The sequence below is a fragment of the Zophobas morio genome, unplaced genomic scaffold (assembly GCF_036711695.1).
Source record: "Zophobas morio isolate AGI-343-1 ecotype UQ-CSIRO unplaced genomic scaffold, CSIRO_AGI_Zmor_V1 ptg000006l, whole genome shotgun sequence".
Classification (NCBI taxonomy): Eukaryota; Metazoa; Arthropoda; class Insecta; order Coleoptera; family Tenebrionidae; genus Zophobas; species Zophobas morio.
The window spans coordinates 5,785,088-5,810,803 of record NW_026972111.1 but is presented as its reverse complement, the minus strand read 5'-3'; the positions used below and the strand labels follow the sequence as shown (position 1 = coordinate 5,810,803).

Here is a 25,716-nt window from a genome sequence, read left to right as displayed (position 1 = left end):
CGATTTTACCACTTTTATATAAAAAACTTGAAAACTAAAAATAAAAAAATAGAAAATCCAGGAATTGAAAATCGAAAAACAGAAAATCAGATTATTGGGAAATCTAAAATTTGCAAAATTGTAAAATCCAAAGAATAAAAACTCAAAATTGAAACATTTTAAAACTAAAAAATAAAAAAAATAGGAAATTAAAAAATTGAAATAATAGAGAAATGGAAAGATCAAAAATTGCAAATATCGAAAAATTGTAAAATAGTAAATTGAAACAAAAAATTGAAAATTTTAACTTTAAAATAAAGTGATTTATTCTGCTTATTTTTCTTATCGCAAGTCGCAACTACGTACATCCAATTAAAAAAAAAAACGGTGATACCAGCTGTTGAGACTAATTTTTTTGAAATTTTGGGAACACAATATTTGCGTCCTTGTACTGTACATATCAAAAATTATAATCTTGTCCCTCAAAAGAAGAATATTGTTACGAAATTTGAGGCATATTTTAGGAATATCGTGTATATAGTGAAACGCTATTCTAAATTTGTTTTTTTCATTCCCATTAACAGTTTGATGACGTCACCTTAAAAATTTGGCACATAAATCCTATTTAAAATGTGAAAACAGTATGCGTCTGTACGTGTGGTTTATTATTCCACCCTTGCTTTTTATTTTAATATACAGGTGTCTGGAAAATGACGGATAACCATATCAACCAGTAGTCATTAATCGTTGTGCATTATTATTAATAAAAAAAAACTTTTATTTTTCATTAATAAATAAACCAAAAAAAAATTAATAAGACATTTATAAATTATAGACAAAGACAAAACCAACAAAAGAAAAATCCATTAAGAGGGCGGGTGGGTGGGGTTAGTACCTGTTAAAACTGATTTTAGCAAATGACGTACCCTCTAAGAAAAGACAGGGTGGGTGGGCGGGTTTAGTACTTGCTAAGATAGGACTGATTTTGGCAAATGAGATACCCTTTACGAAAAGAGAGGGTGGGTGGGCGGGGCTAGTACCTGCTAAAATTCTACTAGTTCCAAAATTGCTAGCCTTATTTTACTAATTCAATCCCAATCTTGACGTCAATAAATAAAACTGAACGCATTTTCATTTGGATTTTTGAATAACTGTTGAAACGCCGCAAGCTACGAAACACAATTCTAGGTGTTAGTAGTTTGTACTACAGATTTAAGTAGCACTTATACAAATCTAAATGCAAATCATTCGCATTGTGCTTAGAGAAATACCACAATGAACGTAAGCTCAAGTCAATTTTTCTCGATGGTTCATAATTTCTACAGTATGAAAAAGTGGGTCTTCCATTTCCGTTTATTTGTCGTGTGTAAACGATTTTATTAAATATATTTATTATCTCCGAAATTACATAACACATATTGTTGTAAAATTGTAGGTTATTTTAGTTTTTGGTATTATTGGTTGAACCGTTTCTTAAATCGTTAGCACCTACCGCACCCAAAATTCGCCCCCCTAACTAGTATGCTCAGTCCGCCAGCAGGCCCCTCAACCGCCCCTTTGTTTCAGGCACCGTTTCAAAGACAGCCACCAGTTCCGCGATCGCGACTACGAGCACGAGCACGAGCGCGATCGCGACCGCGACTACGGCGGTCGCGACGACCGAGGCTACAGCCGAGAGCGCGAGCACCGAGGCCGCGACGATCGAGAGGGCGGCGGCCACCACGAGCGCGACAGAGAGCGCGACTACGCCTACTACGACAGCTACGACGAGCGCGGCCGCGGCAAGGCCGGGGCCGCCGCAGGAGGATGGGGCCAGCACCGCGGCCCGCCGCCGCCGCAGCCCCCCGAAGCCTACTACCAGCCCGAGATGCAACACCCCTACGCCCCGCCGCCACCAAACAGGTACTGTGATATATGTGACGATATTTTCATGTCGACGGTCGTAGTAAGCGATGCGAGAGACAAGGGACGATCGCGATGCCTGCTCGATCTTGTCGATCGCGGTTGGTTTTGGTTAATGATCGTTCGTTGTTGGTTTTTATTTTCTGTACACTGTTATGGGATGTTTGTGTATTTATTTCGGAGAGGTTCGATGGGAAATTTGCGTGGTGCATGGAAGTTTCCCATTGAAGGATTTGTTGTTAAATAGGATTGTTAAGTTTTTTTTTGGTCGATGCTTATGTAGGAAGTTTTCCGGTCGAATAAGGTGGGGCGGGTTTGTGAAACCTTATTTGACCGGGCGTAGAGGATAAGTGCGGGCGGACGTCCATTTTGGGGGAGGGTTGAGTTTGAGGGATTCTCCCAAGATGGATGGTTCTTTGGAAATAATTGTAGATGAGTGATCGTCATAAACTTCGGAAAAAACTGTTATTGCAGTTGTTTCTTCAAATTTACTAAAACTTGTCAAAGTTTATCAAAAAATAAATAAATTCGGTTTATTTGAATATATAGGGTCATGTTTGAATAGACATGACTTATTTTTCTTTACATCCTGTGCATTTTTTTTTTTTGTTTTCAAGGACGAATCTACCTGTTGAAAACTTATTTAATAAAATACAAATACAAAATAAATAAAATATCAACGAGTTTTATTTGCTACCGATTTTTGAATTTTTAAAGTTCTTCGATTTTACGATTTCTGGTTTTTTTGCCATTTCCGATTTTTCAATTTTTTTTTTGACAATTTTCAGTTTACTCAATTTTTCGATTTTTCAAATGTTCAGTTTGCAATTTTTCCAATTTTCAATTTTTAAAATGTTCAATTTTTTGTTTCAGTTTTTCAGTTTGCAATTTTTGGTTCTTCAGTTCTTGAATTTTCAATTTTTCCATTTTACAATTTTTTTTACAGTTCTCGATTTCGCAATTTTTGATTTTTCAATGATCCGATTTTTCAATGTCTCTTTTTTTCAATTTTTTGATTTCCTAATTTTTCGGTTTTTCAATTTTAAAATTTTTCGATGGATTTCTTAATTATCTGATTTTTCACTTTTGCGATTTTAAATTTTTAGCTTTTTAGTTTTTTTATGGAAATTGAAAAACCGAAAAATTAAACAAAAAATTTAAAAATCGAAAAATTTCAATTGGAAACTTGAAAAATTAAAGATCGGGAAACTGAAAAATTGTAACATGATAAAATGTGTAAAAACTGAAGAAAATGTTGGTAAATTGAAGTTGAAAAATCAAAATGAAAACTTCCAAAACTGAAAGAAAAAAGTAAAATAAATTTAAATGGAAAAATCGAAAAATTGAAAAACTTTAATTTCAACACTCCCAAAATTGCAAATCGAAAATTGTTCAATCGAAAAATTGCAATTAAAAATTGTGAATTGAAAAGTGGAATTGGAAAATAAAAAAAATTCAATTTCTCAATTTAAAAAATTTTTCTGTTTTCTATTTTTTAGATTTTTCAACTTCAAAGTTTTTTTTTAACGTATGAGATTTTTCGTGTTTCCATTTTACAAGTTTTTTAGCTGCAGAAAAATTGAGAAATGTAAAATTATAGAAATCTAGGAATCGAAAAATGTAAAAATTTAAAACTGAAATCTCGAAACATTCAAGAAACGAAAAATCGTAAACACGAAACAATAAAATATGTAAAATCGTAAATTGAAACATTTAAGAAACGAAAGATTGAAAAATTGAAAAAATGCGACTTGAAAATTTTTAATTTGAAAACTTCCATAATTAAAGAAACCAGAAATTGAAATTGCGAAAAATTAAAAATCTAGTAATTGAAAAATCCAAAAGTCGGAAAATTAAAATATCTGTAAACTGAAAAATCGAAAACTAAAAAATCCAAAAATGAAATAAGTGGAAAATAAAAAAAATCGCAAAACCGATTTCTCGAAACCGAAAAACTAAACATTTTTTAAATTTAAGATTTTTCAAATTTTGGATTATGCAGTTTTTGATATTTCATTTTCTCGATTTAAAAAATTTTCTTTTTCTTGTTTTTTTAGATTTTTCAAATTTTAAAATTTTTCACTGTTTGTTAACGTATGGGATTTTTCGTTATTTCGATTTTACAAGTTTTTTTAGCGAGCGAGAAATTGAGAAGTCGGAAAATTAAAGAAACAAAAATCTAGAAATCCAAAAATGTAAAAATTCAAAGTTGAATATTCACAAAATTGAAAAATTTTAAATTGAAAACACGAAAAATTCAAGAAACGAAAAATCGTAAACACGAGAAAATAAAATGTGTAAAAATTGTAAATTGAAAAATTTAAGAAATGAGAGATTGAAAAATTGAAAAAATGTTAGTTGAAGAATTTAAAATTGAAAACTTCAAAAATTAAAGAAACTAAAAATTGAAATTTCGAAAAATTAAAAATCTACTAACTGAAGAATCCAAAAGTCGGAAACACGAAAAATTATAATATTTTATAAACTGAGTCAAAAAAAAATTGAACAAACAGAAAACTAAAAGCTTCACGTTGAAAAAGCGAAGAATTGAAAAATTTGTAATTGAAAACTCCAAAAATTGCAAATCAAAAAATTGTACATTCGGAAAACTGCATAATAAAAATCGAAAACTGAAAAATCCAAAAATGAAATAAGTGAAAAATAAAAAAAAATGGAAAAACTGATTTTTCGAAGCCGAAAAAGTAAATATCTTTAAAATTTTTCAATGTTTGTTAATTTTTGGTTGTTTTGATTTTACAATTTTTTTAATTAGAGAGAAATTGAGAAATCGGAAAATTAAAAAGACAAAAATCTAGAAATCCAAAAATGCGAAAATTCAAAAGTTGAACATTCTCAAAATTGAAAAATTTTAAATTAATAATAATAACTCGAAAAATTTAAGAAACGAAAAATCGTGAACACGAGAAAATAAAACGTGTAAAAATTGTAAATTGAAAAATTTAATAAACGGAAGATTGAAAAATTGAAAAAATGCGAGTTGAAACATTTTAATTTGAAAACTTCAAAAATTGAAAAAACTGAAAATTGAAATTTCTAAAAATTAAAAATCTAGTAACTGAAAAATTCAAAAGTCGGAAACACGGAAAATTAAAGTATATATGAACTGAAAAATCGAACAATTGAAAAATTGCAAATAAAAAAATTGTACATTTGGAAAAGTGCAAAATAAAAATCGAAAAACTAAAAAACCCAAAAGTGAAATAATGATAATAATATAATAATAATAAATATTAAATATTTATATAATAAGTGGAAAATAAAACAAAATCGAAAAACCGATTTCTCGAAGCCGAAAAAGTGAATATTTTCAAAATTTAAGATTTTTCAAATTTCCTATTATGCAGTTTTTGATACTTCAATTTTTCCATTTTAAAATTTTTCAATGTTTGTTAACATATGAGATTTTTCGTTGTTTCGATTTTAGAAGTTTGTTTTAGCAAGACAGAAAATCGTAAAATTAAAGAAACAAAAATCTAGAAATTCAAAAGTTGAATATTCGCAAAATTGAAAAATTTAAAATTGAAAATTCGAAATATTCATGAAACGAAAATTCGTAAACTCCAGAAAATAAAATATATAAAAATTGTAAGTTGAAAATTTTAAGAAACGAAGATTGAAAAATCGAAAAAATGCGAGTTGAAAAAAAAATTAATTTGAAAACTTCAACAATTAAAGAAACTAAAGTTTGAAAGTTCGAAAAATTAAAAATCTAGTAACTGAAAAATTGAAGAAACAGAAAACTAAAAAATTCACGTTGAAGAAGCGAAAAATTAAAAAACCTGGAATTTACAGCTCGAAAAATTCCAAATAAAAAAATTGTACAATCGGAAAACTGCAAAATAAGAATTCAAAAATGAAGTAAGTGGAAAATAAAAAAAAATCGGAAAACTGCGAAATCGTGAAATCGAAATATTAAGAATAGTTAAAAACTAAGATTTTTTAATTTTTCCTTTTACAATGTTTCGTGTTTTTTCAGTTTTTCAATTTTACAATTTTGGATTTTTTAAAATTATGTTTCCGATTTTTTAGCTGAAATTCCTGATTGTTTCGATTTTTCAGTTTTACAAGTTTTTGCAATTTTTTGATTTCTTAATTACCAAATTGTTCCCTTTTTCGATTGTCAATTTCTGGATTTTTAATTTTTTGATTTTCAGTTTTTCAATTTTTCGATGCAAAATCATAAAATTAAAGAGACGGAAAATTCAAAAACGAAAAATTAAAAAATTAAAAATCGAGAAACTGAAAAATGGAAAAACTGCAAAAATTAAAATACTCGAGGTGAAAAAATTGGAAAATTTAAAAGTTGAAAACTCGAAAAAATTAAAAACTTGGAATTGAAAATTGAAAACTAGAGAAATTAAAAGTAAACATTGAAAAACTTAATGAAAATCGTGAAGTGGAATAATGAGAAAAATGTAAAAATTAAAAAATCTTTAAAATGTAATTGATTTTTCAATTTTTCGATTACAGTTTTGCATTTTCCGATTTCTCAATTACCTGATTTTTCACTTTTTTGATTTTCAATTTCTAGATTTTTTATTTTTCGATTTTCAGCATTTCAATTTTTCGATAGAAAATCATAAAATTAAAGACAGGAAAAATTCAAAAATCGTAAAAATCCAAAAATTAAAAATCGAGCAATTGAAAAATCGAAAAACTACACAAATTTAAAAATTCGAGTTGAAATATAAAAAAATTGTAGAACTTAAAGTTGAAAACTCGAAAAGTTGAAAAACTTGAAACTGAAAATTGAAAACTAAAGAAATTCCAGAATAAAAGATCACAAGTTGAAAAATGGAAAAATAGATAAAGTAAAAAAAATCTTTAAAACTTGAATGATTTTTCATTTTTTCGATTTTTTAGTTTTACAGTTTTGCAGTATTTCGCTTTCTCAATTGATTTTTCAATTTTTCGATTTTCAGTTTCTAAGTTTTCTATTTTTCGTTTTTTTTTTAAAAATTCGAAAAATTCAAAATCGAGAAATTGAAAAATCGTTAACAGGAAAAATTAAAATATAGAAAAATTAAAGAATCGAAAAACTGCAAATCGAAAAATTGAAGAAACGAAAGATTGACAAATTGAAAAATTCCAAATTGAAAAATGGAAGAATTGAAATAATTAAATTGGAAACCTGAAACATTGAAAATCTTGAAAATTGCAAAAATAAAAATCGAAAAATGGAGTAATGGAAAAATAAAAAAATCGAAAAAGTAAAAAATCTTTTCAGCTTTACAATTTTCAGTTTTTCGATTTCTCAGTTATCAGATTTTTCAGTTTTTCGATTTTCAATTTTTCGATTTGCTACTTTTGGATAGAAAATTGAAGAAACAGTGAATTAAAAAATCGAAACATCGAAATTAAGTGTTGGAAAATCGTAAACACGAAACATCAAAATATATGAAATTTGAAAAAAACGAAAAACTGCAAATCAAAAAATTGGAATCGAAAAATAGAAAAATCGAAACATTGAAAAATTCCATTGAATAATAAAAAATGTAAATTCAAAAAATGATAAATCGGGAAACTGAAAACTCGAGAAATTCAATTATGTACTTTCAATTGCAAACTCGAAAAATTGTCAAATCGTAAAATTGAAAAAGTAAACATTTTTAAAATCTAAGATTTTCAAATTTTCGATTTTGCAGTTTTTGATATTTCAATTTCTGAATTTTAAAATTTTTCGTGTAGCGATTTTTGAATTTTTTTAGGTGCAGAAATATTGAGAAATCGTAAAATTAAAGAAACAAAAATCTAAAAATCAAAAAATGTAAAAATTCAAAGTTGAATATTCGCAAAATTGAAAAATTTTAAATTAAAAACTCAAGAAATGTATAATTGTAAACACGAAAAATGAAAATATACAAAATTTGAAAAAACTAAAAACGGCAAATTGAAAAATTGGAATCGAAAAATTGAAAAATTCCAATTGTATAATAAAAAATTGAAAATTCACAAAATAATATGGAGAAACTGAAAAATTGCGAAATGAAAACGAAAAATTGAGAAATCGTAAAATTGAAAAAGTGAAACAATTTTAGAAACTAAAGGAATTGTCAATTTTTCCTTTTTGCAAATTTTCTATTTTTATTTTTTTTTAAACTTTTTCAATGTTTCACTTATGATTTGACACTTCATTGTTTCAAGTTTGCAATTTGCAAATTTTCACATCTTCAACAATATGATTTTTCAGTTGTGCGATTTTTATTTTACGAGATAACCGATCTTCAGAATAAATTAATTTTTCTTCCCAGTGTTTATTCTTCTTTTTACAGAATATTTGGGGTCCATTTCCAAAATTCTGCACGCTACTTTCGAAAATATTGCTTATGTGTTTTACTTCCCGAGCGTAAGTAATAGTTTAATGTTTCGACGTTTCAGGACCTTTAGAGTACGAAAAAATAGGTCCTCCGTTTACGTCTATTTGGCGTATGTTTATATTTAATGACAGATAATTCCGAAACTACTGGACTGATTGTTTTCAGATTTACGACTTATGACACTTCCAGATTTTTTTGTACTCTTGTAAAACGTACCGTAAAAAACCGAACAAAAAAAGTTTATGACAGTCACTCATCCCCTAAAATCGATGTACCTAATATGTGCATAATTGCAACCACTGTTCTTTTCTATTGCTACATGTGTATTAATTTATGCATTGATCTCATTTTTCTTATTTTTACAACAAAAGTTTCTCTGTGTATGCCTAACGTTTCACTTTTGTAAACCAATGCAACCGACTGTGATACAATCGAATCTTTGTTTACCGATTTATATGTACCTGTTATTGTTTTTCAAGGCTGTGAACATATGAGACTGTACACTTATACTACCCCTTAATTTTTCCTCCGTCTTTTGTACCAACCGACGGACAAAAATTAAGCAATTCTTGTAAAAATTGTACTTAAAAGAAAATAAACCATTCCAGAAAAACGCTGTTTATTTCACTTACGGACTCAAACGTTTCACTCCGCTCAAGTATGTTTTAGGTCGCCGACTCACCTCAACCACCCCGGAGGACGCACCATCAAGACAAACGATATTTTTGACGTACAACTAAAAATATCGCTTAAGTGGAGTTGTTTAAGTCAGTTGAATTTAATTCGTTTCGTGTTTCTCGGGTTCCTTGTTTGATTGGCCTTTCTGTGTGTTTAGGTACCCTCCGAGAGAATACCCACCTTTCGGTAACAAGGAACCTCACGGCATGCCCGGCATGATGCCGCCGAGACGCTACGACGACGTGGCGCCCCCAGGTGTCGAGGAACCTCCAGTTCCCGGGCTAGAAAACACAAGGTTCGAAGACAGATTCCCCAGTCCCCCGAGGGAACCCAAGCGGGAAGAATCCAAGAACAAAGAGAAGAAGAAACACGAGAAGAGCAGAACTCCGGAACGCAAACGAAGCCCTTCGATCAGGAGAAAGTCCAAATCGAAGGATAAGGAGAGTCCCGAGAAACACAAGAAGAAGAAGAGGGAAGTTTCGTCCGATCGCGACAAGAAAAACGTCTCGGACGACGAGAAGTCCAAGAAGAGTAAAGACCGGAAGAAGAAGAAGGAGAAGAAGGACTCTGATAGGAAGAAGCGCAAGGAGAAGAAAGACAAGCACAAAGAAAAGAAGCACAAGGACGAGGTGAAAGAGGAAACGGTGCAGAAGGACGAAGAAGAGCAGAAGGAACGGGCACCCACTCCTGAGCCGGTCGAAGAACCGGTCGAGGAGCAAAAACAGGATTTGTACGACGACATGTTGTCCGAGGGAGTGGACACGAACGTGCTGGAGAGTTACGGCAAGATCAAAGAAGACAGTGTTGAAAGAGACTTCGAAGAGAAGCTCCCCGAAAAGGAGGAAGAAGCGGAAGTTCCGAAAGAGTACGAAGATACAGAGAAAGATATTCTCGAATTGCACCCGACCGATATCGACTTGAAAACCGACTTGGACGGTAAAAACGAAATGTTGGCACACCTACCCGAAAAGTCGAAATGGGAAGTGGAAGAAGACGCGACTCCGAATTCACACACCAGTCCCAAAGAGCCCGGAAGGTTCGATTTAAAATCAGACAAGTCCGGAAAAGTTACCAACGAGGTAAGATTTCGCGTTTGGTTGTCAAATCTCTTTTATGTGTGTCCACAGGTGTTGAAACGAGCCGAAAATGCCATTTTCGCCAAAGCCATCAACGCCATTCGCCCCATCGAAATAAAGAAGATCAGCACGGACCGAGCCAAACTCTATTCCGGCGAAAAAGAAGACGAAAAAGACGAGGAAGTGGAAATCAAGAGCGTGATGGCCCTGACCGAAGACAAAAATTCCGAACGGAAAAAAGTCGAAGCTCCTAGTCAACCACCGGTTAGATTGTCCGTGAAAGAGCGCCTCGGCATCAAAATCGACGACATTGACCGAATCGTCAAAGTCGATCGAAACAAATCCCGAAGTATCTCGCCGTTCACCCGACGAGTGCACGAAACTAACCGAAACTACGGAATCGGCGAACGAAGAGTGGAACTAGTTGACAGAAGACGGAGAGAAAGGTCACGGCATAGAGATCGCGGTAACCGAAGAGACTTCAGACGGGACGATTTCTCCCGAAGAGACCGACGAGATAGAGGTGACGTGCGACGAAGAGACGAAAAGAGGCGCGAAAGGTCCAAGAGTAAGTCGAAGACGCACCAAGAAGAAGAGAAAAAGGAAAAGAGGAAGCGGTCGAGGTCGAGGAGCGAGAGCGAGGACCGAAAAGACAAGCGCAAGAAAAAGGAGAAGAAGGTGAAGAAAGAGAAAACGAAGAAGCACAAAGAAGAGGATGAGGAGAAGAAAGACGAAGAGAAGGTTGATGAAGTGCAGAAGTCGAAAACTGTGCCGGAGAAGAGGAAGCCGACGATAGACGAGGCTAATTTTGAGCCGGATTACGATCTGGAGAGCGAGTCGGAGAAGGAGGATAAGCGGGAGAAGAAAAGCGAGGAGAAGAAGTCGACGTCTAGCTCGGATTCGTCCGAGTCGAGTTCAGATGACGATAAGAAGAGGAAGAAACATAAGAAGCACAGGAAGAAGAGGAGCAGAAAGGATTCGAGTTCGAGTAGTTCGGAGTCGGAGTCTGACTCTTCGGACGAGGATAAAGAACGGAAGAGGAAGAAACATAAAAAGAAGCAGAAGAAAAGAAAGAAGTCTAAACATAAGTAAATTGTTTTATATTCTTGTACTTGTGTAAGGTATCATTCTGGTAAATAATAGAGATGACTGTATATAGTTCTGTTCTTTTTCCATTTAATGTGATTACATTTTTTAGGTTCTGTAAATTAAATTACTGAGAATAAAGAAAGGTGTAATATATTTTTCGTTTTTTTCTTGGGGTGTCTTTGTCAAGATAAGCCGTCACTGTTTTGAATTATGTGAACTAAATAATACATAATGGAGATATTCATGCACACTAAATTATGATTATCCATTGAAAATCTAGATATTTTTGAGGTTAACGTACTGCCATTTAAATTCAGTGATGCCAACTGTGGCGCGTTAGAATCAATTGTTTCAAAAGCATCATTTTTTCAAACTCAATATTATGAACTTGAATGAAATATTGATAGATTTTTCAATTTTTTCAAGAATAAATTTCACGAGTAGAGGATGGAATTATATAGAGAATAAAACGATGTATGTAAAAATGAAATAATAAAAAAGTGGAAGAGAATTAAATAAAAAAAAAATAATTGTTTAAGTCGCCCGAGATCGCTACTTTTCGCTACTGGTTTTTAATCTGTAGTTCAATTGTGACATTTTGGTTGTATTTAAAGGTCGTTGTGTAGGTGGTAAATGCCACAAGCAAAATGTATCTGCTGTTCCCTGACAATAATTTGATGACGTCATCTTCGTCAAGTCATTTTTGAACGATTTTAAAATTAGGCGCTCGTTGGGTAGGCAACCAGTAATACGTTTATATTTTTATAAGCGACAAAATTTATTCAACATCTTTTAGATACGTGTGTCTTAACTAACTTGATCGACAAATATTAGCTATTCACTTGTTATTTGTGGTTTATTATGGGCGTGTGGCGGCAAATTTAAAATTATGGCAGTTAACAAGAGCACAACAAAAATACCCATAGGGGCGTTCTAGCACAAGCGGAATTTGAGGCTACCGGTTGGGGCTGTTTTCCCCCCACGACGGTGATTCTATCTATCGCAAAGCACTGCCGCAAAGAACCTCTCCATTACGAGCAGGATGTTACGGTCGCAAACTCGCAGATGGGTCTTGACTATTGGGTCAAATCGACAGCGTTACGTTATCTCGACCGCCTCTGACTATATACAAACCTGCATTCTCTATGCAGGTGACGCGATAAATCTCACCAGCCGGACTAGGAACCACGCACTCCACTCCTGCCACGTTTTCTGTGTTATTTAACCTCAATTCCATTTTAAATGTTCAATTTCTATTACTCTGATATTAACGACAACTCGACAACTGAACAAGTGTTAAAGTTTCATGGGGCAATAAGCAACATTTAAATTAGTCATACAATTTTGTGAAATTTTAAACAACAAATAATTCTTATCTGAGATTAAAATTGGACATCAGATAATTCATCAACAAAATATATATTTACAAAACAAAACTAGCAAAGATTTATAAAAAACAAAAGATCCGGTGTGAAATAAACTTGTGCAAAATAAAAATATTATGTGAGGTTAAAACTGCACAGCATGAAATTTACGTTCAATTTAAAATTATACAACAAAGGAAAATTACTGAGGTTAAAATTGCGAGATAGAGAAATATTGTATGAGGTGAAAAATTGCAAAGCTAACAAAATTTACATGAGATTTAATACTTGCCACACTTTATCAACGATTCAACCAAAGAGTTTACATTATGTCAAATTATGTCATGATCCAAGCGATTGGTTACTAAAAAAAACAATTTACTTTGAGAGTTTATAATACCGTGAACTCATGACCCCAAACAAAACACATAATAAATAAACACAAAAATATCCGGTCGTCGTTGCGAGGAAAAACCGTCTCGATGATGTAATTTTTAACGTTGGAAGGAAATGCCTCGATGATGTAAATTTTAACGTTGCGAGGAAATGCCTCGGTGATGTAATCAATCTTTAACGTTGCGAGGACATGCCTCGGTGATGTAATCAATCTTTAGCGTTGCGAGGACATGCCTCGGTGTTGTGATGATGATCACGATGATAATAACGATTATAACTGCCTAAGAGAAGAAATTATTTTAACCCCCCGCCAGTTCACAATACGAATTAGTTAATTTAACTGCCGTAAATGAATTATTAGTAATCTTGTGTGAAGAATTAAGAAGCGTTATAATGTAACACTTACGTATATGCGTCCAGACACTTATTTATAATAACATTAGTTTACAAATTTAAACTTTTTTTCATATCCAAAAATAAAAAAATATTTTTACTTCTAAATTACTTACTGATAACAAATCCAAAAAAGGATAATCCTTATCACGTCAGGTTTTTTCATAAATCCTAAATAACGAACTTTTCTTTTACCTTCACGTTAGTGTTAAACTGATTTATGTTAATGCAGCATTGTCGCATAAAAAAAGTCTTCGAGATCGCGCAAAGTGCAAATCAGTTTTGTTACGTTTGTGGTAAAATTATAGTACCTAAAGCAGGAAGACCTGTTCAAATATGCTTAAACAGAAGGTATCAAGGTTTTTGGGACGAAAATGTGTTACTGTTGGTCTATTATAAGAGAAACTGACAGTACTGTCAATAAAAAAAACGCTAGTGTTAATCATTTTTAATTTTCAGTCATAATGTTTATAACATATACTGGGTGTTGCTTTTAGTGATACAACCCCTGTAACTTCTTTATTCTTAAAGATAAACCTGTATTTCTTCGAGCAAATTTGTATCATTTTAAAAAGATATTTGTGAGGCCAACCTCACATTTTTATTATCACTTTCCGTAGAAAAATCAAAAGCAATCAATTATTCTAAAATCAATACTTAAAAAAAAAATTAAGTAAAACATTGATGACAATCTAGTAGCTTGAAAAATTGACACTCATGTTATTTATTTACGTAAATGATCTTTTAAATTGATACAAATTTACAGAAAGAACTATATATTACAAGAGTTTGTTTATATAAATATCTCAAAAACCTGATGTGATGGATTTTTTTGTTTTCAGATTTGAATTTCCCGAACCCAAATCCTTTAGATTCAACTATTTTTGTCTTTGGATATAAAACCTTGTAAAGTAGTGTAATTAGACGAACAAAATCAAACTAGTCATGACCCAGTGAATTTCATGAAAACTCCTAGCAAATGTTTGTTTAAATAAATCTAATGTCTGTTAAATTGTGTTAGAACCAGGCAACGATTAAAACCCTAACCTGATCGGTGAATTTACAAACAATAAAACATATTTACAGCATTGTTAATTTATCGAAAAAAAAAAAACATGCCCACGCTTTCAGCCATGCTCTCGCCATCATGTTTACCAACCAACCCTCTAACAAAAATCCCGTAGCGATCTACGAACTATCAGCAAAAGAACTAAACGTGCATAAGGCCTATGTTTAACGATCTTTTTGTTTGAATTTTTTTCTCAAATTCAAATTATTCAAATGTGATTTCGCGCCGCTGTTAATTAAATTCAGCGCGAAAATTTGATTCAAATTCGGTCACCACAGGATCTTGCAGTTCTTTCATCCATGGACCATTTCGTATACCCAATACAGTACAAATGACTACCTGGTCCAAGGATTCAAAATGACAATTGTAACTTTTATCGGGGTTTTTCCAAATAGACACGATAGCAATGAAGAAAGACCTCCAAACAAAGCATGAATGGATTTCGTGACCCATTTCTTGGCTTCTTGTGGTATCTTTGCCCTTTAAATTGACCACTAATGTCTATAAAAATCCGTCATAATATGTAGCGTTATTTAGAGTGTTGCACAAGCCTTCTGTTTGTGGAGCTTTTGAAGGTTCTCCATTTGTCAACTTTGGAAATTTCGAACACATCAAGGTTACGTGTTTACCTTTACAGGACTGGGACTTTAGTTTGGCAGCTGTTCAAATATATGTTCAAATTTAAGGCAGGCATGACAACGTTCTTTTTCTGACAGGATTTTCTTTAATTCAGTAGGACAGTCAATTTTGTTGAGAGAGAAGATATGTTATGCCGTTTCAAAAGATCATTCTCATCTGTTCCTCTATTTGGATAAGTCCCATCTAGTTTGAATGACAAAAATTTCAAAAATTTTCTTTGTACTTTATCCAGAAGCATATGTTGATACATATATACTGGATACCAAATTAAGGATGCATATTCCAGCTTGCTACGTACATAAACAAAGAAGAGAGTCTTTATTAAATCAATGTTACTAAATAGTTTCGAAATCCGCATTACAAATCCCAAAGATTTATTCGTTGCGCTACAAATATTGTCAATTGGCTGTCAAATGTAACACTAAGATCATTGAAAGTTGTTTTACGTTCCAAAGGTGTTCCTCCAATTTGATATATAAAATCAAAGAAGTGCTGTGTGGGGAAGTAAGATATAAAGCAACATTTGCTTATATTAATTGTAAGTTTGTTTAAATTACACCATTCGACAATTTTGATTAGTTGAGCTTGTAGATGAAGAGCATCGGATAAAGCAACATTCTAAGGATTCGAGAAGATCATTAATATATAAATTAAAAAGGAGAGGGCAAGATTTGACCCTTGAGGGACACATGAGGTCGAACAAAAAGGCAAAGAAATAAATCCATTATAAAATACATAATTCGTGCGATTAGTCAAGTATGATTCCATCAATTTAAGAGGGGAAGAAGAAAATCCAAGATTATTAAGTTTGTGAAGAAGGATGTCATGAGAAATAAGATCAAAAGCGTGAGAAAAATCTGTATAAATAACATCAACTTGTTCACGTTTGTCGAGGGCCTCATTGAGTTCTTGAGTTAAGACAGACAGATTGTAGACTACTGATCTTCCAGTCCTAAAACCGTGTTGCCCAGAACTAATAACTGAAGACAACTTACTGTAGATAAAGTACAACACAAGTTCGAAAATCTTAGCGAAGTTATTCAAGATGGAAATAGGTCGATAATTAGGGGAAAAGTGCCTAAAATGATCCCCTCAGGTCAAATGATCCCCATCAATTGTAAGAAAATTTGTGGCTCCATCTACCAAACATAACTGTCATTTGATTAAGCGCTGTGTAATTAGTACCTTCTGAAAGTTTGATGGCGTTCTGTGTATTCTGCACAGTTTTGTGCCAAAATATGTAAAATAAGCACCTCTGATCTAAGGTAAGATATATTTTAAAAGTCCATTACTTCCATTTGAAAGGTCTTATAGCGGTGGTAGTTGTTTTGACAGAATTAGATACATTTCAGTCGTAGGTTAGTTATGATCTTTTTACCGCATGTAAAAATTGAAGGTTAGTTTACAATTTTTGAATGCGGATATGCTACCTAAGGTGATCCCTTTTTCTTGAGGCAAAATGATCCCGGATCATTGGGCGGGGCTAGTACCTGCTAAGATAAGACTGATTTTTGCAAATCATATACCCTCTAAGAAAAGAGAGGGTGGGTGGGCGGGGCTAGTACCTGCTAAGATAAGACTGATTTTTGCAGATAACATATCCTCTAACCCCGCCCACCTACTCTTTATTTTCTTTGAGGGAATACCATTTGCCAATATCAGTTTTATCTTAGCAAGTACTAAACCCACCCACCCGCCCGTTATTTTCTTAGAATGTATGTTATTTGCCAATATCAGCCTTATCTTGCCAAGCACTAGCTCGGCCCATCCGCCCTTTATCTTGTTAGAGGGCTTGTACCTAATAAGATAAGACTGATTTTCGCAAATGACATATCCTCCAAGAAAAGAGAGGGTGGGTGGGTGGGGCTACTACCTGCTAAGATAAGACTGATTTTTGCAGATGACATATCCTCTAACCCCGCCCACCCACCCTTTAGTTTCTTCGAGGGAATACCATTTGCCAATACCAGTTTTATCTTAGCAGTTACTAGCCCCACCCGCCTACTACCTGCTAAAATAAAACTGATTTTCGCAAATGAAATACCCTCTAAGAGAGGAGAGGGAGGGTGGGTGGAGCTAGTACCTCTTAAGACGGGGAAATTTAAATAATTTAAAAGAATTTTAGGGATTTTCGTGTTCTATTTTTGGGAAATTCTCAGTCTTAAGAGGTACTAATCCCAGTCACCCGCCGTCACTTTTCTTAAAGGGTATCTCATTTGCCAAAATCAGTTTTATATTAGCAAGTATTAGCCCCACCCACCCACCCTCTCTTTTCTTAGAGGGTATATCATTTGCCAAATTCAGTTTTATCTTAGCAGTTAGTAGACCCGCCCACCCGCCCTCTCTTTTCTTAAAGGCTATATCATTTGCCAAATTCAGTCTTATCTTAGCACTTATTAACCTCACCCACCCACCCTCTTTTTTCTTAAAGTTATGTCATGATTTGATTTTTCTTGTTGATGCTGTCCCCTTATGGTCAAAATTCAAAGGGATCATTATGCCCATGCCGAGGGATCATTTTACCTATGGGGATGCCTAAAATGATCCTTTTGTAAGGTCCTGGAAAAACGTTAATAACTTTTTTTATAATTATCGAATCACCAATTGGCTTATACTGTTACCTAGATAAATCAATGTTCTTACAAATAATGCTACAGTTTTACATGAATAATAATAATTTGTATTTTTTAAAGAATTTCTCCCTTAGGGGGATCATTTTAGGCACCTTTCCCCTACTTAGTAACGATGAATCCCCTTTTTTAAAGATTGGACTTATTCTAGCGGAAATGTACTGGTTTTAAGAGCTAAATTTATAATGATGGAAAGAGGTTGCGCTAGTATATACCTGCAGTCAGGGATAAGAAAACTGGGATTTAAATCATCACCCCTCGTTCGTTTGTTTGCAAGTTTTGCCATAGTTGAAATCAACTCCTCTGGAGTGACATGGGTTATAGATAAACAATTGTTGTAGACGTAAGACGAAGTTTCAGTGGGAACACAATTACTTCTAGGTGAAAAAGTTCTAGCAAAAGCATTAACAATATCCTGGGGATCTGAAAATGTCTCTTCCGCATCATCAGATAATGAACAGGGAATTCTGGAAGTGCCATTTTTGGTTTGTAAAAAACTCGATAAGGAAGATGGATCAGACTTGATGTTATTTTGAACTCGGTACAAATAATTCTTATATTATGAGTCTATTTGATATTTAACGATAGATCTTAGGCGTTTAAATTCCTCATAGTGATATTGTGATAGTGAAGATAAACTCCGGATCATAGAAAAACCTTGTTTTTTGAAGTATTTATTTTTTTTATTGACTTCTCTTGATTGCATAGAAATTTCCTTGGAACTATTAAATAAACAACAGATACAGTAGATAACAGTAAACTCAGCATTTCTTCCAACTAAGATGTCTACATAAAAATCGAACAAAACTATTCGATTCGAACGAGTATAAAATACAACGTGAAACTTTTCAAAATCCAAACAAATACATAAAAAAAATGAAATTTACTATAAATGAAAATAAAATATATTTTATTTTTATAAAATAAAGACGGTACGACTTGAGACTATTTGCTGGAGAACATGACTTGAATGTTTCTTCTACTGGAAATTCGCCCTTATACCGGGTGTCTGGAAAATCTCGGATTAGCTCCTCGCTACGCTCTTAACAATCAACTGGTGAGGGGAAAATAGTAAAAAAAAACCCTTCTCACATTTTGGTGGAGTTATAATGATTTTAAATTAGTTCTTTTGCTACATTCAACTAAACACATTCATTATCACAGTAGCTAGTAATGTTTAATGTTTAATTACCACTTCAGTTAGAATGTACAAAGATATGGTTTTGTTGTATTTGTAATAATTTGATAAAATTCAATTTGAATTTGACAATAATGTTTGTCTGATATAAAGCAAAAGAACAAATCAGCAAAAATCGAGTAAGTAGTTAAAAATGTTTGACGAATGAAAAATTGTCAAAGTTTTCAAAACTTCACGTTTAAAATGTTCGCAGTTAATTTTAGGTTCCTTGTTGGTGTTTTATTTTTTATGAATTGGAAAAAGTCTTGAGTGCCACAGTGTTTTTTTTTTAATTCGGGAGACTCTTGGGTACCTATGGTGTATTATTTTGGGAGCCCTTGGAGATTTTTTTTGTAAATTACTTATTTAAAACAATTTTGGGGGACTTTGGTGTTCTATATTTGGAAAATTCTGATCTGACCTGTTTTTGAGTTCATTTTGAGACCCCGTTTTTTTTTGAAAATTTTAAAACAATCTCGAGGTTCTAGATAAAATTTAAACTTTCTGTAAAAAAAAAAAAAATAATTCGGACCCCCGAGAAGGTTCCAAATTCTTAAAAAAAGTAGTTGGAGCCAGTGAGAAGGTTTCATTTTCCTTAAAAAAAGACAATTGGGACCCCTGAGAAGGTTTCATTTCCTTAGAAAAAAGTCATTTGGGGACCGAGAAGATTTCATACCCTTAAAAGAACAGTTGAGGCTCTACGAAATTTTTCACATTAAAAAAAGACAATTGTGGCTCCCGAGGAGGTTAAACCTTCCTAAAAAAGAAATCAATTTGGACCCCCGAGAAGGTTCCAAATTAAAAAAAAAATAGTTGTGGCCCGTGAGAAGGTTTCATCTTCCTTAAAAAAAGACAATTGGGACCCCTGAGAAGGTTTCATTAAAAAAAAAGGCAGCTAGGGTTCGAAAAAGTTTCATACTCTTAAAAAAACTGTTGAGGCTCCCGTAAATTTTCACATTAAAAAAAAAGACAACTGTGGCTCCCCAGAAGGTTTGATTCTTAAAAAAAAAACTATCGGAGTCCCCGAGAAGGTTAAACCTTCTGTAAAAAAAAATCATTGGGACTCCCGATAAGGTTCCAAATTCTTAAAAAAAGAGTAGTTGGGGCCCGTGAAAAGGTTAAACATTCTGCAAAAAAAAAACAATTGGGACCCCCGAGAACGTTACAAATTCTTAAAAAAAATAGTTGGGGCCCGTGAGAAGGTTTCATTTTCCTTAAAAAAAAGACAATTAGGACCCCTGAGAAGGTTTCATTTCCTTAAAAAAAAGTCAGTTGGGGACCGAGAAGATTTCATACCCTTAAAAGAACAGTTGAGGCTCCGCGAAATTTTTCACATTTAAAAAAAAGACAATTGTGGCTCCCGAGAAGGTTTGATTCTTAAAAAAAATAGTTGGGACCCCTCAGAAGGTTTCATTGTCTTGAAAAAACAGTTGGGCTCCTTGAGAAGGTTTCATTCCTAAAAAAAACACAGTTGGCACCCCTGAGAAAGCTTGACCTTCTGTAAGAAAGACACTTGGGACCCCCGAGAAGGTTTCAAATTCTAAAAAAAAGCAGTTGGGGCTCTCGAATAGTTTTGACCTTTACAGTAGAGACCCCTGACAAGGTTTTATTTAAGCAAAAAAGATTGTTGGTGCCTGGGACCTTCCATCTTCTTAAAAAAAAACAATTGGGACTCCTGAGAAGATTTCACCTTGTTAAAAAATTACAGTTGAGACTCTAGAAGGTTTAAACTTTTTTAGAACAAAGGGAGTTGGGATCCTTCAGAAGTCTTCATATTCTTAAAAAAACAAACCAGTTGGTGCCCCGAGAAGGTTTAACCTTCTTTAAAAAAATAGACAGTTTAGACTTCTGAGAAAGCTTCAGATTAAAAAAAATAGTTGATGCCCCCGAGAAGGTTTGACCTTTTTTAAAAAAGCATTGACCCTTTTGGGTCTCTTTTGCTTTACCTGTTATTGTAAATACAAATGTAAATTTAGTACTTCTGTAACCGTCCTGTATTAAACATCGAAACCGAACGCTGTCTATTATCTCGCACGCAAGAAAACAAAGGTCCTTGGAGCAATATCAAAGTACAATTCGGTATCACATTGTTGTATCAACCAGATTACAAAAAATACTGGTAGGACGAGCCGAGTTGCACAAACATTGGTCCTTCGAGACGGATTGCACAAAACATTCGTCCATCGAGTAGGATTATACAAAACAATAAGTCCTGTAAAGTGTTATAAGTACTATGTGTTTAAACATATGATGCTGATTTGCACGAATAAACAAATTAAAACATTTACCAAAGAGCGGTTGCTAACGATGTCAGAAAAAGTGACTCGATTTGGATTTTTTCTCAAAATAATAATAATTTTATCGAATAAAAAAGTATGTTGACAGTATGAAATAAAATACATAACAACATACGTCCGGTAACTCTTTTTGCAGTACTCGTTTCGAAATTAAAGACTCGGCTACCTACTCGTCCTGAAACATATCACTCGTACTGTAAAATTTGAGCTACCGGACCGGACCGTATTTAGAATAACTTTAATTACCATTTATGTTTTCATCAACACTAACAAGTATTTAAAATAACAAGTAATAATTTGTTTGTATTGTTTATTCATTATAATAATTCCATTTATTCACCAGAAACTTTTAAACGAAATAAAATCTAATCGACTAGAAATAACGGCAAAGTTGTGCTAGGCTCATCTGGCAACGTTGCAAATTATATAAATGCTTACTATGAGATTTTTACACATTGTTTTCGTCGCCCTCTGTCGAGTGGTAGCTTTATTAAATGTATTGTTGCTGCGATTTGGGTTATCTACGCGCGCGATTGGTGTCCAAGCTTTTCGCCGGCGTTTGACGGCCGACTGTTGGTGCGCCATCTCTTGTTCGCCGGCCGTTGGCCTGTTCGCTCCAAACAATAGCATGGGTCTATCTATAGTATTTCCACCGATAGATTAGCTGACAGAAAAGTCACCAAATAGACCGCTGTAAAAAGTAGTGCCAAAGGCGCTTTATTTGAAATATAAGGAGATTTGAAAATAATGTTGAACGACGTAAAATTACTTTTAATAATAACACAATTTATTTCCAACAGACAATATTATCTATACTGGAACATACACTTCGAATAACATTACGTACTTTATATTGAAGTAACAACCTCTGTATGGCATCTTAAATTAAAATTTTCCTTCTTGAAAAATGAATACGCATTGGCAATCATTTTCTGTGCCACGATGTTGTCAACAGTCATACTGCATCGGGTTGAAGAGGGCTACAAAATATAATGGTATATAATGATTGCAGGGAATAAATCAACAACTCATTCTTGCGTAATTATGAATTTTATTCGTATTTCATGGGGTCCATATGAAACGTTTTTTGACACAAACAACTTAACCTAAAATGTCCAAACTTCAGCCACTATACAAAAAACAGCACAAAGGTCTATAATATCATACCTAACAAATCAAAACAAGTAAAAAAACACAAACACTAAACGCAAAAAACACACTTTTTAACTTTTTGAACCAAAATTTTAAATTAACGTCAATTAGCTGATCGACCAAAACACAGGTTAAACGAAACCGGCCGACTGGCGCAGGCATAGAGGCGTACGAAATTCGTTGCGCGGGAAAAGGAACGTTGGTTGCCAACTTAAACTACAACTCTTTAACTGCTTTAAGCGTATAATGTTAGTATATTTTGGATTCTCCGGTTGGCGATTGTGAATTCAAAATTTTCCAATCTATCGCTGGAAATAGTATATATGTATTTAATCAATGAAAAAAGAAAGACAGTTGAGACCCTTGGGAAGATTTCACATTCTTAAAAAAAATGCAGTTGGGACCCCTGAGAAGGTATGATCCTCTTTAAAAAAGACTGTCGGTGCCCCAAGAAGGTTTCACAATAGAAAAAACAGTTGAGGCCATTCAGAAAGTTTGATCTTCTTCTTAAAAAAAAACACAGTTGGGGACCGAGAAGGTTTCACATTTCACAAAAATCAGTTATGGCTTCCAATAAGATTAAAAAAAGGGATTTGGGGCCCCTGAGAAGGGTTCATTCTTACAAAAATAAGTGAAGGCCCTATAAAGTTTGACATTCTCTAAAAAAACACATTTGCCCCCTCTGAGAAGGCTTCACATTCTTAAGTAATAATAATAACAATAATGATGTATTATATAATAGACTACAATCGTCTATGGTAGAAACTTAATACATAAACATACAGCTGATTCCCTAGAAGATTTCATTTTCTTAAAAAAAAAAAAAAACAATTGAAACCCCAGAGAAGATTTCACTTTATTTAAAAAAAACAATTGGGACTTCTAAGAAAATTTCCCCTTCCTAAAAAATGACAGTTGAGACCCGAGAATGTTTCATATTCTTAAAATATAGTTGGATCCCCGAGAAGGTTTGACTTTCTTTAAAAAAAAGATTTGGGATGCCTGAGAAAGTTTTTCACATAAAAAAAAACAGTTAAGGCTTACGAGAAGGTTTGACCTTCTTTAAAAAAAGACAGTTGGGACCCCTAAGAAAGTTTCGCAGTCTTAAAAGGGATAGTTGGTGCCATCGAGGTTTCTCCTTCTTAAAAAAAAAAACAACAATTGGGACCCCTGAAAGAGTTTCACATTCTCAAAAAAGGTAATTGGGACCCCTGAGAAGGTTTCACATTGTTACAAAAAGACATTTGGGGCTTCGAGAAGGTTGAACTTCTTAAAAAAAAAGATATTTCAAACCATTAAGAAAATTTCACATTAAAAAAAAAGACAGTTGAGGCCCGAGAAGGTTTCTTATTCTTCAAAAAAAATAAAAAAAAATAAAAAAAACAGTTGGGGTCTCTGAGGAGATTTCACATTAAAAAAAGAGTTGGAGCCGTCCTGAAGGTTTGAACTTCATTAAAAAAAGACGTTTGGCCCCCCTGAGAAGATTTCGCATTTGGAAAGAATTTGAAAATGCTTTGGAGTCTATAGTGTCTTTTCTTATAATAATGTAATTAAACTTCTTGGAGGATACGTCATGTGCCAAAATCAGTCTTATCTTAGCAGGTGCTAGTCCCGCCCACCCACCTTCTCTTTTTTCGAGGGTATGTCGTTACCAGTCACCATCGTTATTAAGAGAAAGTAAGGTGGAGGTATTCACGCATTAGGTGCGTGCAGTGTTGCCAATTTTATTTTTATAAAATAATGTTTTTTTCCTAATCTATATCATAAATAATTTTTTTATTATTTTTTTGGGACTCTCGTACATAACGTACTGAAGAGGTAATACCCGGTATAGCTTTGCTCTGGACAGAAACAGACTCGTGCTTCGTATGCGATGCCGTGTGTCGTTATATGGTAATAATATGGGAAGGTGCGTAGACCAATCGATAGTTCCGCTTCCTTATATGGTAAGAATATGGGAAGCTGACGAAATTCGAGTTGCGGGGATCAGTCTAATGACGACTGAGACGAGGTTGCGTGGACAGACGCAATGCGTGAATGATGACGTAATAAGGCTGAAGGTTATTGCGGGATGTAGGTGGTCGCTGCTTGGATACATTGAACACGGTTCAATATCTTGAGAACCAATTGTACAAATCAAGTGATATTTGGTATAGGGGTACAAGAAGTTGTGCTCTAATTATATATATGTCAAAAAAAAATTTTTTTGCTTAGTTTGTTTTTTAAATGCAAGGCCAAACTGATTTTTTTTAATGGTAGTACCATATAGCTACTCGTAAGACGGTTTTTGCAAAAAATGTGAATTGAGTGAAACTGATTATGATGATTATCGGAACGTTGGTACAGTTTTGTTGGTTACCATGTAATTGGTCCTTTTTTTATTAATGGGAATTTAAATTCTGAGGGATACTTAAGTCTGTTGCGGGAACATTTGGTGCATAGACTTAAAGAATGGTTTCCCAATTACCAAAATCCGGAGTTGCTAGCAGAAACTATTTGGTTTAACAAAACGGTGCTCCACCCCATTTTGGACGTCAAGTGCGACAGTACTGAAATGAAACTTTTCCTGGTAGATGAATAGGCCGAAGGGGTACTACCTATTGCTAGCATTAATCCAGAAATTCTCATTAACTCACTACAAGATTTTTGGAAATTGGTTTGTGTTATTTCAACATTTCAGTAACTGAAAAAAGTAATAGACCTGTCGGGAAAACCAAGATGAACGTGTCGAGATAAAATTTTTGTATACTTTTATGATAAGCAATTATTAAATAGCAGAGATTTCCCATATTCTTGGTACTGTGCTCTGCCAGCGGTAAGTGTTTACACCTTTTCTGATGTGTTTTTACATTTTTTGACTTAATCAATAAATTAATCTATAATGTACCAATTATTTGAAAACAATTAAAAAAAAATTAAAGCGCAAACAACCTTGCATGTATAATCACACGTTTCGACAAACATTTATACACTTCTGCGATGACGTCATTAACTATAGGGGACGAGCAAATAAATTTTAATCATTATTAGTATCTTGCTAAAATTTCCACGATATTGGTTTTGTAGATTCAAACACACCCTCTAAATTTTCTTTCACAGTTCTTTTTACGATAACCCGTAACATAGAAGGTTCATTTTTATAGTTGTTTTTTCTTCCAAAACATCCATGCATAAGATTAAATATGGGGGTGGATTAATACGATATAGAAGCATATTATTTTGTGTACCTTATATAGGATTTTTGTCTTAATAAAAAGATAAAATGTAAGCCCGCCCACCCACCCTATCTCGATTGTGATGATTTTTTCATTCGTTGTCAGATCAAGGGGCGGGGCTTAATGGCAAAATCCATATTTGTCTACAAGAATTTACCATCTTAAACATGTCTTGAGTTTCTAAGAATAAAAAAATCATCACAATTGCGATAGGGTGGGTGGGCGGGGCTTATATTTTGCCTTTTTTTCGTAATATACATAGCCATCTTTTCACAACAAGAAACTTAAAACATCGTTAAAATAGTACATTTTGGGAAAGAGA

At 33.4% G+C, this 25,716-nt stretch overlaps 1 protein-coding gene across 3 annotated transcripts in view; it reads left to right on the top strand.

Annotated features, from left to right (window-relative positions):
* LOC135123417 (E3 ubiquitin-protein ligase RBBP6-like) overlaps window positions 1-11,215 on the top strand; it is a 32,156-nt gene extending 20,941 nt beyond the window's left edge. For all 3 annotated transcript variants that reach the window (XM_064048050.1, XM_064048051.1, XM_064048049.1), the window contains 3 exons: window positions 1,546-1,881; window positions 9,055-9,976; window positions 10,025-11,215. In XM_064048050.1, coding sequence (XP_063904120.1) covers window positions 1,546-1,881; window positions 9,055-9,976; window positions 10,025-11,065 — 2,299 coding nt within the window. In that variant the 3' untranslated portion in view covers window positions 11,066-11,215. The remainder of the gene's footprint in view (window positions 1-1,545; window positions 1,882-9,054; window positions 9,977-10,024) is intronic.
* The last annotated feature ends 14,501 nt before the right edge of the window (window positions 11,216-25,716 follow it).